Here is a 17,005-nt window from a genome sequence, read left to right on the forward strand (position 1 = left end):
TGTACTGACGGTGTTAATTATCTTAATAACCGGCTTTTATAAAAAAAAAAATTATATCACTTTTACTGTTTAGTGTGGTTTTGATAATATTCATTTGGCTTGGCTCGGTACTTATGTATCCCGTCATTATGTCATTGTACTATGGTAAATTGTTGTATGTTTGTCTTCATTTTTGTTTTTGTGTTCCTTGGTACATATGTTAGGGCTTTTGTGTTAACATAGTAAAAAGTAAAATTACAAAAATACTGAAATCCAAAGAAAGAAAGGGTTATGACAGTCATAATCAAATCGTTTGATGTGTTTGCCATTTGATATGAGTTTTACGTTTTGAATTTTCCCCGGAACTCGATTTTTGTGATTTCACCTTTAAACATGTTATATTGATAAGATTTAATTTCTGTAATTTTTTCATATATTTACATAGTACTTATGTTGTTTTTACCAATTAATTAGAGGAGTTCTTTAATCAAATTGTAGACAACTCATAATGACTTATGAATACAGTCATATAGTTTCATCTTTCCAAAAATATTATTATATTATTGATTGTACCAAGTTTTTATTTACAACGAGTAATTATATGCATATTTAAACAGTTGGCTTATTTGTTCATAGCGTGTAAAAAAATTAGAAATAGTTATTTCTAATATTGTTCAAGGCAATAAGTTATCTGATTGTATGTTTTATACATACCTTCCCATTTAAGAAGACCATTATCATTTTTTTCCTTGTTTGTGTCTTCTGTTGTAGCTTAAACATAACATGACATATTATTAGGATAATTTATTACAAGTACTACATGTATATTTCGTGGGTATTAAATTTGAGATTTCAATACACACAAAATATTAAATATGAACCCAAAATCAATATTATATTGATTTTAATTGTGCCACTTGAAAGAGACACAAACAATCACGTGAATATTACGAATGAAAAAAATGAGAAAAACAGTGCCTTGATGCTGATGAGTGGTACTTTTTATCACAGCTATCCCCAAAATGAAGATGAAAAAAATCTAAGAAGTTGCGATATAAAATTTCGTCCTCACTGTAAATTAAAAGAAACGAACAACACAGATCAATACTTTAAGATCAGTTTTTTTTCCCTATTCTGGACAAAACAATATTATCTTATTATTTTCAAACCTGCCATGCATATCTTTTGTGTATTCAGGAATCTAGTAAATAATGGTACGATTATAAAAACACATTTTGTGGTACTTTCACCGTAATCGAATTATTCTAAAAGATCATTCATATTTAGGATGGGCCCTGTTAGTACGTTTAAACTGGCAGCAAATGTTTCCACCTATTCTACATATATACAGTCCTAACCTGTGAAGCAAGTTAACTTTGTAACCAGTCATATTGAACGGTCAAGGTTATTCTGTGACTGTTTTGACCAATCCTAGGACTACAATCAAGTAAACTTGAAATGCGAACTTGGTTTTATGACTGCCGAAATAGTTACCGTGGATACAGGTCCGCTACTTTAATAAGATAATTCCGAAATCAGTCCTGCCGTAAGTTAACTTTGATTTTGACAACAATTTTGTTAACTGGGGCCGCTTTACATCGTTTTTTTTTTTAAATATACAACGTATTTCTTTCTTGATATAAACAATACAGGTATTTGTAAATAAAGTACGCATAAAACTTTGCTTGTAATACAGATTTCGGCTAACAATGAATAGGACTTAGGTTGTATGAAATAATGATGATAAACGAATGCAATACAGGTGTACATGTACTGTTACTTATTATGGTTATGGTCAGCTTACTTCTTTTTTTCTACACTAATTGACACAGCAACCTTGTCCTTTTTTATGGAACGCCGGAACTGTCTCATAGTGTTAATATTTAATGTGTTCTGTCGCTTTGTCTTTGCGTCCTGTCGTTTCTTCTTTATGTTATGTGCAAATGTTTGTATTTCATGACACGGCATCTCTGTGTTATGTCAAATTAGTTATTTGTTTGGTCAAACAGTAGTATGATATGTCATTGCTAAAGTTTGTTGTGTACAATAGGCATTACATCATGCTTTAACTACTATATATTCTGTGAATACGTCGAAACTTTATGATCAACCACCTTTACATTATCTCATATTTTATCTATGTTGTGTCTATTCTTCTTTTACGTAAGTCAGTTAAAAATTGCGTCCTGTCTCAAATGTGATTATTATGCCGAATGTTCAAAAGATTTTGTTTTGATACACCTTTGTTCTATGTACACCTCATGATATTATAGTCTTTTAGCGTTATGTTGTGTTGATACATATGTATTTCCAGTGAAAAACACAACACATCATGGTATAATTCATATGCGTTTTGCCGAACAATTGATACTCTCTGTGAGCATTCATTACGTCATGTACAAATGCCTTTTACATTATGTTCAAACAACTTATACGTTTTGCGCAAACCTCGTTTACTTTATGTACAAACATCGTTCCCCCTATGTGCAAACATCGTTTACCCTATGTGCACACATCGTTTACCTTTTGTGTAAACACCTATTGCGTTATGTGCAAATATCTATTAAGTTATGTATAAAAACTACATCATTATTAGTGTATGTAAAGTGCGGATCCTAAAATACCATTTTCACTGTATATGCCATGCATTTCTGATGTAGAAATAAACAGACGAAAAAATTATGATTTTTGAAAAAAATGACGAAAATTGTTCACATGTATTCTATTTAGTAATAAATAATACAAGTTATACAAAGTAGGAGATGGGAACGGGTTTTTATCGCGCCGAGAGCCATCCATATGTTAAATATATACCGAAATATGTGAATATTTAGGACGTTTTACGAACGAATCTGTCAGGCTATTAAAAACTCGCAGGAAAGATGTAGTTGCAAACAAATATTCATTACAACACAATATAGCCAGAAATTAGTAGTGGTTTTGCTAATTAATATTCATAATATGTAAATGAGAATTGTACCACGTGATAGTACTTTGAACTGGACTGGCTTGATAGGTTTGATATCATTAAAATCTTTAAAACACGGATATTATAAGTTGCCCGTTACAGAGTCCTTATTTACAATCACTTTGATATTTCCGTAAAGTTGTCAGGCGGTCAAAATCAAAACAAAGAACGCGAATTTAGTGAATTTTTCGTGCTTTCGTGAGTTTATTCTTCTTGAAATAGTGACATTTTAATTTTACGTGGGAACCTAGAGTTCAACGACTACACATACAAGGTTTGGACTTGCTTATTCTTTGGAAATTCAAGTTTTATATTTCACCCCGGCAACCTGTTTTTGTAATGACCTTGTAAGCCAATTTTCAACACGAAGTTTGCAAATTTGACGTTTCAGCCATTTTAGCCTGTATTTTACACTGCAATGTTAAAAGCCTCTCGCTTCGATTTTCAAAATAGCTCAGGAACCTGTATTTTTGCAACAACAGTCATTATGTTTCGTTTAAATGGTGTATATTGTTGTGTATATTCATTTTCTGCCCCGGCAACCTGTCTATCACTTATATTAAAATTAAAACAGACATTTTTTCAAAATTCCCTATCATTTTATGTAATTTCCATGACCCGTATCCGATTTCTTTAGTATAATATTCAAATAAGCAAAGTGGCGTTGATTTCTGGATATGATTATTAATGTTGTATAACGTAGAATAGCTTTTGTTATTCAGTTTGCCCATATTGTATTGAATTCCACTATGATGCTATCTTTATGCGAGTCATGTTTACTGTTGAATAATGATATTTTACTTTCATTTTCACTGTAGAGCGATTCATTAGTATTGTATATGCGGTGCATTTTCACTGTATGAATTTTTATTAATTTTATAGTGCTGACTTTGAGATGAAAAGTTGATTGAACACTCCAATAAATTCAATAGAATTAATATTTATTTCAATTAAAACACATCGTTGTCATAATATAACAATATGTGGATCATTTCAGAGTTGAAAGTGTTTTTAGATTAATGCAAAATATTTTAAATGCATGCCAATTTGATAAAATTCTTTGTTTCTGCAGTAGTCATAATACGCATGTGCAAACAAATTTTTATCGTTGGATTTCGAGTATGGTCTACTTACCAATCAGAAGAAGCATGTCATAGATTTTTTTATAATTCATCAGAATCTTTATTTAAAGTGTAGTTATATTTATCCAATGCATTGAAACTTCATCACTGAATACGTACATCTCGCATGTCTATCGAAATAGAATGGATAAAAAGGGATAAAAGCAACAATACTTTCTAATATTTTTTTATAAATCACTTCTTGACCAATTTTAATGTGGTTTTGAAGTAAGATTTTTGATTTTGGGTCCAAAATAAAATTTGAGGTTCTTTGGTAGACTGAATCCATACATGATTGTGTTTATTATTATTTTTTTTTATTTTTGGCCCATTTAACAAGTTTGTCGGGTCCAAACTGTCAATAAATAAATTCTTTTGGATTTCAACAACGGTTACAGTTGAATATTTGGGGTACTTTGGAATGCTGAATCTTACCGTGTTTTTAAATTTGGGATTTTGGTATTTTGGGCCAAGTTATCAAAATGGTCCACATTGAGGCCCAAAGGGTACGAAATTCAACATTTTTTTTTTATTTCATCAAAAATGAAGTCTAGCTTGAGTGTTGTGTACATACTAACCCCAAACTGTTCAGGGTTCGACCTCTGCGGTAGTATCAAGGGTGCTCTAAAAAACGTACATCATGTTCCAATGCAACTTTATTAGTAGACATTTTTGACAGATAAAGTTTGCCCTACACAACTTGACATGCATTTCAAGCTTTAATGACTTTGGATAATTATATGTCACATTGTCGTTTCATTTTATACAGTAAAAAACATGCAAGCAACAATCGAGCTAAAAACTATCTTTCCTTCAGAATAGGGATGTTGAAGCATTTGGGGCTAACAATAGGGAAGGCAAGTGAAGATGAATCACAGAAAAAAGAACTAAAGTTAAGGAGGGGTCTTCATACCAATGCACGTATTATCCTTTCAAGACAAAATAGGTAGCTAGTTTTCCCAGGCATAAGAAGATCCACACTAATGGGTTAAACAAATGTGACCAGTGTGAATTAAAATTTTAAGACTTCTCAATAAGCATAACAACTGATAGCATGGAGAAAACCTGGTTTGTACTCATTGTTCCAAACACTTCAAAAGCAGAACTGGGCAGTGGCGGATCCAGAACTTTTGGTAAGGCGGGCCCGATGGCTGACCTAAAAAAGGGGGGGCTCAAGTCATGCTTCAGTGATTCCCTATATAATCAACCAAATTTTTCAAAGCCCCCCCCCCCGGATACGCCTATGCTGGCATAGCTGACATTATGAAGAAAGCAACAGGAACTTTAAATCACATTGTTACGGCCAGAAATCGCCTTTAAATTGTAGCCAACAAAAGACACAAATCAATTGTAAAATTTAACAATATTTAATATACAAAAGTTTACAAAAGGTATTACACAAATATTACTGTTAACTTAACTGTCAAAATATGAGTCCAATCTGTTATCTTTATCTGTATCCGGAAATCTTTCGGAATCCAATTTGAATATTACGTTCACTACTAATGTCACAATCCAGTATGATGTTGTTTGTAGAATAAAAGTGTCAATCCAAATGCTGTGAATACTAATGTCTATCAATGTCTATGTCCAAGTTTAATTATGAGAGTTTAACTTTAGTGTCTGTATATATAGTGTTGTCATGGAAAATTCTAGAACACTCTATAATGGAACATTGTGGAAAATCCTGGAAAGTTACAATGGAAGTTTCTGGAATAACGTAGAAGTTTAAATTACGCATCTTTTATAAGGATCATTCTAGAAAGTTCCAATCATTCCTAAACTGCACAGTTATAAGATTATTTGGTAAACAACTATCAGGCCATACAACACAAATTAGGCCAACATAAATAAACATAATAATTACAATATCATAACACCTCCCCCCTTAAAAGAAGTTTTAGTGTAACAAAAACTTATCATGAATAATATGAACAAAAATACATAATATATACAAAGTGATTTAATAAGCTCTAGATAAAGCATCAGCTATTACATTATCTTTACCCTTAATATGTTTTACAATTACATCATATTCCTGTAACAATAAACTCCACCTAGTCAACCTCTGATTCTTGTTTCTCATTTTATGCATGAAGGTGAGAGGATTATGATCAGTATAAACAAGAATAGGATATACAGTGGGATTCAAATATACATCAAAATGTTGAAGTGCTGACAACATTGCAAAACACTCTTTTTCAATAGTTGAATAATTTTTCTGATGTTTATCTAATTTCTTAGAAAAATATGATATAGGTTTTTCAACATTATCATCTGTCTCTTGATATAAAACAGCTCCTATTCCTACATCGCTTGCATCAACGGCAAGTTTAAATTTTTTTTCAAAGTCTGGAGTAATCAGAACTGGACTATTAATTAAAAGTGATTTGCTATTTTCAAAAGCTTTTTGACAATTTTCACTCCAGATAAATTTAGAATCTTTTCGTAAAAGATGAGTCAATGGTTGAACAACAGTAGCAAAATTTGAACAGAATTTCCTGTAAAATCCTATCATGCCTAAATATCTCATAAGTTGTTTTCTATTTGTAGGAGGTGGAAATTTGGAAATAGCTTCCACTTTAGCCATAATAGGTTTTACTTGACCTTGGCCAACTGTATGCCCTAAATAATCAACAGTGGCCTGACAAAATTCACTTTTACCAAGATTAACAGTCAAATTTGAATGTGACAATCTATCAAAAGTATCATACAAATGTGTTAAATGCTGTTCCCAGCTATCACTACATACAATAAGATCATCAATATAAGCATAACAACAGTCTAAATATTTTATAACATTATTGATCATTCTTTGAAATGTAGCTGGAGCACTTTTCATGCCAAATGGCATTACAGTATATTGAAATAAGCCATCTGGTGTAACAAAAGCTGATATTTCACGAGCTCTCTGTGTCAATGGAACTTGCCAATAACCTTTCAATAAATCAAATTTGCTCACAAATTTTGCTTGACCAATATTGTCAATACAATCGTCTATCCTTGGAATCGGATAGGAATCAGATTTTGAGACTGAATTTACTTTTCTGAAATCAGTCACAAAACGAAAGGTTTTATCTGGTTTTGGCACAAGGAGACAAGGAGAGCTCCATTCACTGTTACTCGGCTCAATAATATCATTGTCAAGCATATATTTAATTTCTTTTCTCATAACTTCAAGTTTGAGTGGATTGAGCCTGTAAGGATGTTGCTTAATTGGAGAAGCATCTCCTACATCAACATCATGACAAACAGCAGTGGTTTTGTTTGGCACATCTGGAAAAAGATTTTTAAAAGAAAATACCAAAGTTTTTATTTCTTCTCTACGATCAAAAGACAGATGTGCAAGTTTTGAATCTAAATTTGACAAAATTTCTGAATTTTTCAATCTAACTGTCTCTTCCATAGTTTTACAACTAAAAGTTGGTTCAATTACATCTGGTTTGTCATGATTGTTCTCAAATTTAACCATGCCTAAAGTGGCAACTGGTTTACTATCACATAGTACATTAGTACGCTCAAAATATGGTTTTAACATATTAATATGACACACTCTATTTTGTTTGCGCCGACCTGGAGTTTTTACAATATAATTCAAGTCATTGATTTTACTCTCTATTGTATAAGGACCACAATATTTAGCCTGTAAAGGATGTCCAGGGACAGACAGAAATACAAGTACGCTATCACCAGGCTCAAAAACTCTGTCCCTGGCATCTTTATCATACCATATTTTCATCTTGTTCTGTACATTTTTTAAGTTTTTCTGAGCAATTTGACAAGCAGTATACAATTTTTCTTTAAATCTAGATACATAGTCTAAAAGATTCAAGTCAGTATGTTCAGTAAGCCACTTTTCCTTAATCAATTTTAACGGTCCCCTTACAGTATGACCAAATACCAACTCAAAGGGACTAAATCCAAGGGATTCTTGAACAGCCTCTCGAACCGCAAAAAGTAGAAAGTGAACTCCATCATCCCAGTCTCGGTCAAATTGAAGACAAAAAGTTCTAATCATGTTCTTCAATGTTTGATGAAAACGTTCTAAGGCACCTTGAGATTCTGGATGGTACGCACTTGATCTATACTGAGCAATCCCTAACTGGTACACGACTTGCTGAAATAATCCTGACATGAAATTTGATCCTTGGTCGGACTGTATAGACTTAGGAAGTCCTACTAATGTGAAAAATTTGATCAAAGCTTTGACGATAGTAGGTTTCTTGATATTTCTGAGCGGAATAGCTTCAGGAAAGCGGGTAGATGTACACATGATTGTCAATAAATATGCATTTCCAGTCTTGGTCTTTGGTAAAGGTCCAACACAGTCAATTAGAACTCTGCTGAAAGGTTCGTCAATGGCTGGAATAGGCAGAAGTGGTACTGGTGGTATTTTCTGGTTAGGTTTACCAACAACCTGGCATATATGACATGATTTGCAGTATTCTGCAACATCATTTCTAAGTTTAGGCCAGTAAAAATGCTGCAAGATCTTAAGGCAAGTCTTTCTTATACCTAAGTGTCCAGCCAAGGGGGTGTCATGGGCAAGACCAATAATTTCGTGCCTATAAACTTTAGGCACCACCACTTGGTATACCACTCTCCATTCCTCCTCTGGGGTAGCATCAGGAGGCCTCCACTTCCTCATTAAAACGCCGTCTTGATGGTAATAGCATTCGGCCACTTTGTCTGCTTCCTCCTGTGGTTGAGCCCTCTGGCTGAGCTGAAGAACCTCAGGGTCTTTATGTTGTTCTTCGAGTAAATTATTTCGGTCTAATGAATGGCTGTTTACATCTGGCCATGGCATAATAACATTTTTGTTAACACTAGGTGGTTTTATAATAGCCTTTTCTGAGTTACCAGGATCTTCAATATCAGCTATAAAAGTGTCAGAAAGGTCCATGTAATCAAACTTGTCTTCTTGCAAATTCTCATTTTGTTGTTTTCTAGCCATCGCCCTAGTAACAACACAAGCTGGATACAATTCAGCATCATCTTCAGGTGATTTAACATCCACCACCGGTTCACTGGTAACAATTGGTTCAGCAACCACTTTGTTCCTAGCTAGATCATTTCCTAGCAATAAGGTAACACCCTCAACAGGGAGATTAGGACGAACACCTACAACAACTGGTCCAGTTATCAAATCTGACTTCAGATAAATACGATGGAGAGGAACATCTATACAACCTAACTCTACACCTTGTAACAAAACGGAGGCACCAACAGAAGTATTCTCGGACAAAGGCAACACACCTTCTAACAATAAAGTCTGAGAAGCTCCAGTGTCCCGTAAAATCTTAATAGGCTGAAGAGTGGTATCATCAACAATAGAAACAAACCCATCAGACATAAAGGGTTTGTATTCCTCCATGTAATCACAAAAACTGGACTTAAAAGCCTGACGCGCAGGGCATTCCAATGTACTGGTAATATAAGGTGTCGTACAAGCACTGGTCTTCGGCTTATTATCTCGTTCATTCTTCTTCTGGAGTCTAAAACAATCAGCCATCAGGTGACCAATCTTCTTACAATAAGCACAAGTCAGTGACTTCTTCTCAAAAGTATCAAATTTTGGACTAGACATATTATAACTGGACTGACTCTTATTCTGTGGAACAGGCTTACTATAAGTATGCTCAGTGCTTTGATTTTTGTAATTTCCACTGGAAGTATTAACATTTTGACCCTTGAAACTTCTTTTATGTGAAAGAGTATAATTATCTGAAATAACAGCTGCATCATGTATTGACTCAACAGTTTTGTCGTCTAAATGTGTTTTTAAGTCTAAATGAACACATTGTTTGAACTCTTCTAATAACATCAATTGTCTTAGGTTATCAAAATTGTTATCTGTTTTCTTTGACGTAAGCCATTTATCAAATAGATCTTCTTTTTCCCGAGCAAATTCCACATATGTTTGTGAATCAAACTTTTTATAAGATCTAAATTTCTGTCTATATGCTTCTGGTACTAGTTCATAAGCTTTCAAAACTTCCTGTTTTACCATATCATAATCAGAACTTTTTTCTGATGGAAGTGCGGAATAAATTTCAGCGGCCTTACCCTCAAAAACACTTTGCAGCATCGTAGTCCAATATGGTTTCGGCCATTTCAAATTATTTGCAATTTTTTCGAACTGTGGAAAATATTTATCGACTGTTTTTTCACAAAATCTGGGAACCAAACGTATATTTTTTGCTGCATCAAAATAATCTGATTTTGACTGGACTTTAGTGTTGCTTTCTTCTTTGACCATTTCAATTTTCAGTTTTTCAGCCTTTCTCTCATTTCAAGTTCTTTTAATTTTAATTCATCTTCTTTTATTTTCTCCCTCTCCTTCATTTCCAGTTCTTTTAATTTAAATTCATCTTCTTTTTCTTTTCTCTCTATTTCCAACCTTTCCTTCATTTCCAGTTCTGCTTGTTTTAATTTAAATTCATCTTCTTTTCTTTTCTCCATCTCCTTCATTTCCAATTCTTTTAATTTGAGTTCATGTTCTAATTCAAGCTGTTTTAATTTAAAGGCGTCAATATTTTCGACCTTAAGTTCAAGAGCCTCTTCACCTAAAATTTCTGCGTCAACTAATTTGTCTATAACCAAATTTTTTATAATTTGTTTTCTCATAGATACTTTAAAATCTAATTTCAGATGTTTAGCAAGCAACACTAATTCCTCTTTCTTTAAATTATCAAAACTCTCCAGGTCTGGCGTTTTCAAATATTTACCGGCATCAAATGCCATTTTGTAGAATTTTGTTGGCTAGTTATAATAAAAATATTGAATAAATTTTGAAAAAGATATTTTCGTTCTCCCGGACGAGCCCCCAATTTCTGTTACGGCCAGAAATCGCCTTTAAATTGTAGCCAACAAAAGACACAAATCAATTGTAAAATTTAACAATATTTAATATACAAAAGTTTACAAAAGGTATTACACAAATATTACTGTTAACTTAACTGTCAAAATATGAGTCCAATCTGTTATCTTTATCTGTATCCGGAAATCTTTCGGAATCCAATTTGAATATTACGTTCACTACTAATGTCACAATCCAGTATGATGTTGTTAGTAGAATAAAAGTGTCAATCCAAATGCTGTGAATACTAATGTCTATCAATGTCTATGTCCAAGTTTAATTATGAGAGTTTAACTTTAGTGTCTGTATATATAGTGTTGTCATGGAAAATTCTAGAACACTGTATAATGGAACATTGTGGAAAATTCTGGAAAGTTACAATGGAAGTTTCTGGAATAACGTAGAAGTTTAAATTACGCATCTTTTATAAGGATCATTCTAGAAAGTTCCAATCATTCCTAAACTGCACAGTTATAAGATTATTTGGTAAACAACTATCAGGCCATACAACACAAATTAGGCCAACATAAATAAACATAATAATTACAATATCATAACAACATCTGCTCGTTTTATAGTAAAACATTAACAATGCTTCGCTGATCGCAGAGATCGAACCCTGAACAGTTGGGGCAAATTTGGACATAATATTAAAGCTTGATACTATCTGAATTTGGATTGTGATCAAATTTATGACGTTACATAGGTTTCTGACACAAGGCAAATGTGGTCGAAGATCTTAAATCGTATGCGCAATACTGTGCAACTGAAGGTTTCTTCCCGCCCATAACATTTTGTTTTCCTTCTAGGATAAATAACCATCAAACCAAATCCCAGTCTTTCCTTTCTTGTAATGAACCTTGTAGTACAATTTTAGAGAGGTCCATACACTTGAACACAAAATATTGTCTGGAAACTAGAAAAATGTTTGTTTTGCCATTTCTTTTGTCCCTAATTTCTGCATGTTTGGGCCAATTATCCCCGAACTAAATCCCAGTCTTCCATTTGTGATAGTGCGAAAAAGATCCAAAAACGTACATACAAGTAATTATCCGGAAACTACAAGCATGATTGTTTTGTCCCTTTTTGTTCCTTCATTCCTAAACTGTTAGTACCATAACCCGAAATGAAACCTAGCATTCTACTTGTGGTATTGAACACTGTGGTACAATTTCAGAACAATCAAAATTCTTATACACAAGTACACAAGTAATTATCCTGAAACTAAAAACATGCTTCTTTTATGCCTCTTTTTCGTAAACGGTTGGAACCATCATCCCCAACATTATCCCAACCTTCTTTTTGTGGTATTGAACCTTCTTTAAACTTGATATAGATCCATTCACTTAAATTAAAGTTGTCCGGAAACCAAATGGATCTTCGGACGACGCAGACGATAACGACATCATAGCAATATACGAACCGGAAAAAAAACATTGCGGGGAAACATTTCAGTTTACAATTCACACATGTCAATACTGTGGGAAAACGTATAAATGGCCAGCCAGTTTCTATAGACATATACAAGTTATAAATAGATATAAATATTAAAGAAATCAAATAAGTTTTTCATTTGTTGCAAGTCTAATTATTACATTTATCTACAATAAAAATTCATCGCATTTTCGAAAATTCTACTTCAGAAAAGAATGCCATACGGTGATAATTCATCGCATCCATAGTGAAAATGGATCGCTTTTAAAAACTGATATTCTATGTTATGTTGCTTTTATAACACATATTTGAACTTAAATACTGTTATTTTACATTAAAAAGACATATCATAATGAAAACATGTTAAAATTTAGTTTCAAATCAATTATTTTGGTATTTTCGAAACGTAAACAAATAAAGTTTTCCCCATGATCCTTTATTCTACAATGAACATACTCGCATACAACAGTGAAAATGAACTGTTGTATGCACTTTACATACACTGATTATGTGCAAACACTATTACGTTTTGTGCAAATACCGCTTACATTTTATGCAAACACCGATTACTATGGAACGCCATAGCTGTCTTATGTGTCTTTTTTATTATAATAAGGTGGGTTTTTATTATACGAAGGTGATTTTCTATTATACGAAGTTGCACTACACGAAAAGGCAGATTTACAACAATTTGGGCAATCATGTAAATGTTTGACAAATGTAACTACTATTCTGCCAGATATATTTGCGGACCTACTAATGTATATGTAAATGCATTATTCCTTTGGCATTATTTTGGACATTCTCAAAGATATGCTAAAGATAATTATTTTATTTCCATATCTTTATTCATATTCTAAAGATATGTAAAGATTTGCCTTATATTTGCATGCACTTTCCAGGATAGGAGATGTATGCAAAGTTTAAAATTTCCATAAATGTTTTACAGAGGTGTGGGCAGTTTTGAGAGACCGCGGTTTATAAAACATTTACAACCAATGTAAATGCTGTCAAATGTTTATGTTATATTTGCAAACGTTTTTCGATATCGTTCATGCATGTAAAGAAATGTATTTTATTTACTAATACTTTCCAGTATTATAGTTATTTTGATAAATATCGATATTTGCAACATATCTTTACAGACGTATGCAAAGTTTTGAGAGACCGCAGTTTATAAAACATTTACAACCAATGTAAATGCTGTCAAATGTTTATGTTATATTTGCAAACGTTTTTCGATATCGTTCATGCATGTAAAGAAATGTATTTTATTTACTAATACTTTCCAGTATTATAGTTATTTTGATAAATATCGATATTTGCAACATATCTTTACAGACGTATGCAAAGTTTTGAGAGACCGCGGTTTATAAAACATTTACAACCAATGTAAATGCTGTCAAATGTTTATGTTATATTTGCAAACGTTTTTCGATATCGTTCATGCATGTAAAGAAATGTATTTTATTTACTAATACTTTCCAGTATTATAGTTATTTTGATAAATATCGATATTTGCAACATATCTTTACAGACGTATGCAAAGTTTTGAGAGACCGCAGTTTATAAAACATTTACAACCAATGTAAATGCTGTCAAATGTTTATGTTATATTTGCAAACGTTTTTCGATATCGTTCATGCATGTAAAGAAATGTATTTTATTTACTAATACTTTCCAGTATTATAGTTATTTTGATAAATATCGATATTTGCAACATATCTTTACAGACGTACGCAAAGTTTTGAGAGACCGCGGTTTATAAAACATTTACAACCAATGTAAATGCTGTCAACTGTTTGTGTTATATTTGAAAACGTTTGTCGATATCGTTTATGTATGTACAGGAGTGCATTTTATTTACTTATACTTTCCATTATCATAAATATTTTGATAAATATCGATATTTGCAACATATCTTTACAGACGTATGCAAAGTTTTGAGAGACCGCGGTTTATAAAACATTTACAGCCAAAGTAAATGCTGTCAAATGTTTGTGTTATATTTGCAAACATTTGTCGATATAGTTTCTGTATGTAAAGACATGTATTTTATTTACTAATACTTTCCACTATCATAGTTATTTTGATAAATATTAATATTTGCAACATATCTTTATAGACGTATGCAAAGTTTTGAGAGACCGCGGTTTATAAAACATTTACAACCAAAGTAAATGCTGACAAATATTTGCTTATTTTTGCAAACATTTGTCGGATGTATTTATGTACGTAAAGAAATGCATTTTATTTACTTCATAGTTAGTATATGAAACATTGATACTGTGAATTTGTCTTCACACAGGTATAGCTTTGCGAGATTGCAGTTTATATATCGCATGCACAACAAACGTAAATGAGGGTCGTGATTAGAGCTAAAAGAAGAAAAAAAGAAAATAATTTACTCCCAAAAAAATAGATAAAAAGGGTCTAATATATACAGAATCGAAAATAATCATGACAATGGGCATAAAATATAAAAGAAATAAAGGAATATGATCTAAATTATCATAGAATACAGATATGAAAGACCCCATTCAGACCCTAGTAAATGCTGTAAGATGTGTCGATTATTTCACATTTACGGAAAAAATAAATCCATATATTGTATAGTACGTTTTGCAGCAAAGTTCACGTATTGATTGTTTCAGAGAGTCACACCGAGCGAACATTTGAATTGAAGTAGATATTGTTCTTCCCGATTCAAAACAGAACTGCTTGAAGATATAATTAATGATATTAAAAAATGGCAAGGTGCTTTTTATATGTCGGACCGATGATATTTTTTTTTTATTTGAATAAATAAGGAAATATCCACAGCTTTACTCCAGAACCATGGAAAAAAAAATTAAGATCTTGCTTGCATAACAAAACACGGCTTTAAAATGTTCATAACTTTCCTTACAGCAGATTTTACAATTCGATATGCTTGAATCATAACGGAAACTTTAACTAAGACGATGAATTGTAACAGTAAGCTGATATTTTTTTTTACATCTTATAGCCACATAATAAATGGGTAGATGGATTGATTTGTGTAAACGTCCAGTTGCAAATATTACATGAATCTCAGGTGTAGGGAGAAATGCACTATTATAATAACACTGTACTAAATTGTAAGCAGCTTTTCCTTTTGTACTTCAAAATATGAAAACAACGATGTCATTTAGAATGAACTCTAAACTAGAATAAATGAGATCAAATCGATAAACACGGTATGTTTTGTCCACATCAAGCTTAAGTCTACCAACCTTGATGTGGACTTGGAAAAAAGTTAGTTTCGCTTCTGCTTATTTGTGATCTTTTTTCATTTTAAACAAGATAATACAAAATAATTATTTCAATATAACTTCAGCCAAGGCGTGGGTTTTGCATGATCCTATGATTTGAAAATACACGAGTATGCACATACATGTATTTTATCAGAATGTTGTCAGAATGTTTATGTTTACAATTGAAAATGTCTAATTATACAATGAAGAAAGAGATGATGATGATGGGAGTTTTTAACAACCTCGACTGGCTATACTGCGAAGAAAGAGCACGAATATTAACGATTCCTTAATAGGTGGTAAATGTGTCACTTGTATGTAAATGAATGGATTTTCCTGACTGTGAAATGGTTCATCATTTAAAACTACAGGGTACTTTAAAAGGAAAACCGTATGTGTTAATTACCAAAATTGATCAAATACAATGAAACGCTAATTGTGTATGATAACATCCAGATGTTGTAAACAGATTATACCAATTACGCAGGCCAAGAGTTGCCAGATAAAGACATCATTAAACATGCAGTTTGTTTTCGTGAATACGTGTTAATACTTTGAAAAACGCAGATAATTTAAAAGTTTATATGCTAGAAAATTAAAAGAGAAATAAGGACAGTTACTGTAACATTGTATCTAAAAATATGTTGAAATTATATACAGTAAAACTGTTTTTAAACAATTATCTTTTGTATATAAAAAAAAACATTCTAGTTTCCCCGCTTCTCATACATGTAGCAGATATAATAGATTCGATGCAAAACAAGTAATTTAATTTTTGAATCAGGTATATCTCTGTATTTCGTGTTTTAACAAGAATAAAAATGAACAACATTAATGGAAAAAAAACTACATCAATTTCAATAACCTTCCTGCTCCTGTATCAGTTTTATTCTAAAGATATATATGGTAGTATTCAATCAATTCAAAATTTTAATAAAATATCTTGGTGCCCTTTGGTTTCCCGATCTTGACTTTATCCTATTTAAAGGTATAATGATATGAAAAAAAATCCCAATACATGTGTTTGTTCTAATCGAAGGCTCAAATTTTTTAAAACATTTCTTAGCAATAGCATTTCATTTCAAATCAAAATAATGTTGTTGCTGAATGATGTAAAGTTAATCGTCAATATTGAACTCTACCTCCATTTTCCCACCAGTTACAACATATTAAAATTTGAAAACCTTTAGATGAAAGGTTCATAAGTCATCGCACGGAAACGACTAGAGCAGTCCGCCTGCTCGTCCGCAGTACAACAATAAATCAATAACGGGACTGGAAATCCGGTAATAAAAATAGCAAGTCTTTTTTTAGTCATTAATAAATATACAATAAATCCGGTTTACTGTCACATTCTGACATCCTCATA

General features: G+C 32.2%; 1 protein-coding gene across 1 annotated transcript in view; it reads right to left on the reverse strand.

The window, feature by feature from the left end:
* LOC139495836 (cell adhesion molecule Dscam1-like) overlaps positions 1–17,005 on the reverse strand; it is a 140,423-nt gene that overhangs the window by 8,037 nt on the left and 115,381 nt on the right. The window contains exon 14 of the mRNA XM_071284222.1: positions 694–750. Coding sequence (XP_071140323.1) covers positions 694–750 — 57 coding nt within the window. The remainder of the gene's footprint in view (positions 1–693; positions 751–17,005) is intronic.

The sequence above is a fragment of the Mytilus edulis genome, chromosome 11 (genome assembly GCF_963676685.1).
Source record: "Mytilus edulis chromosome 11, xbMytEdul2.2, whole genome shotgun sequence".
Taxonomy (NCBI): Eukaryota; Metazoa; Mollusca; class Bivalvia; order Mytilida; family Mytilidae; genus Mytilus; species Mytilus edulis.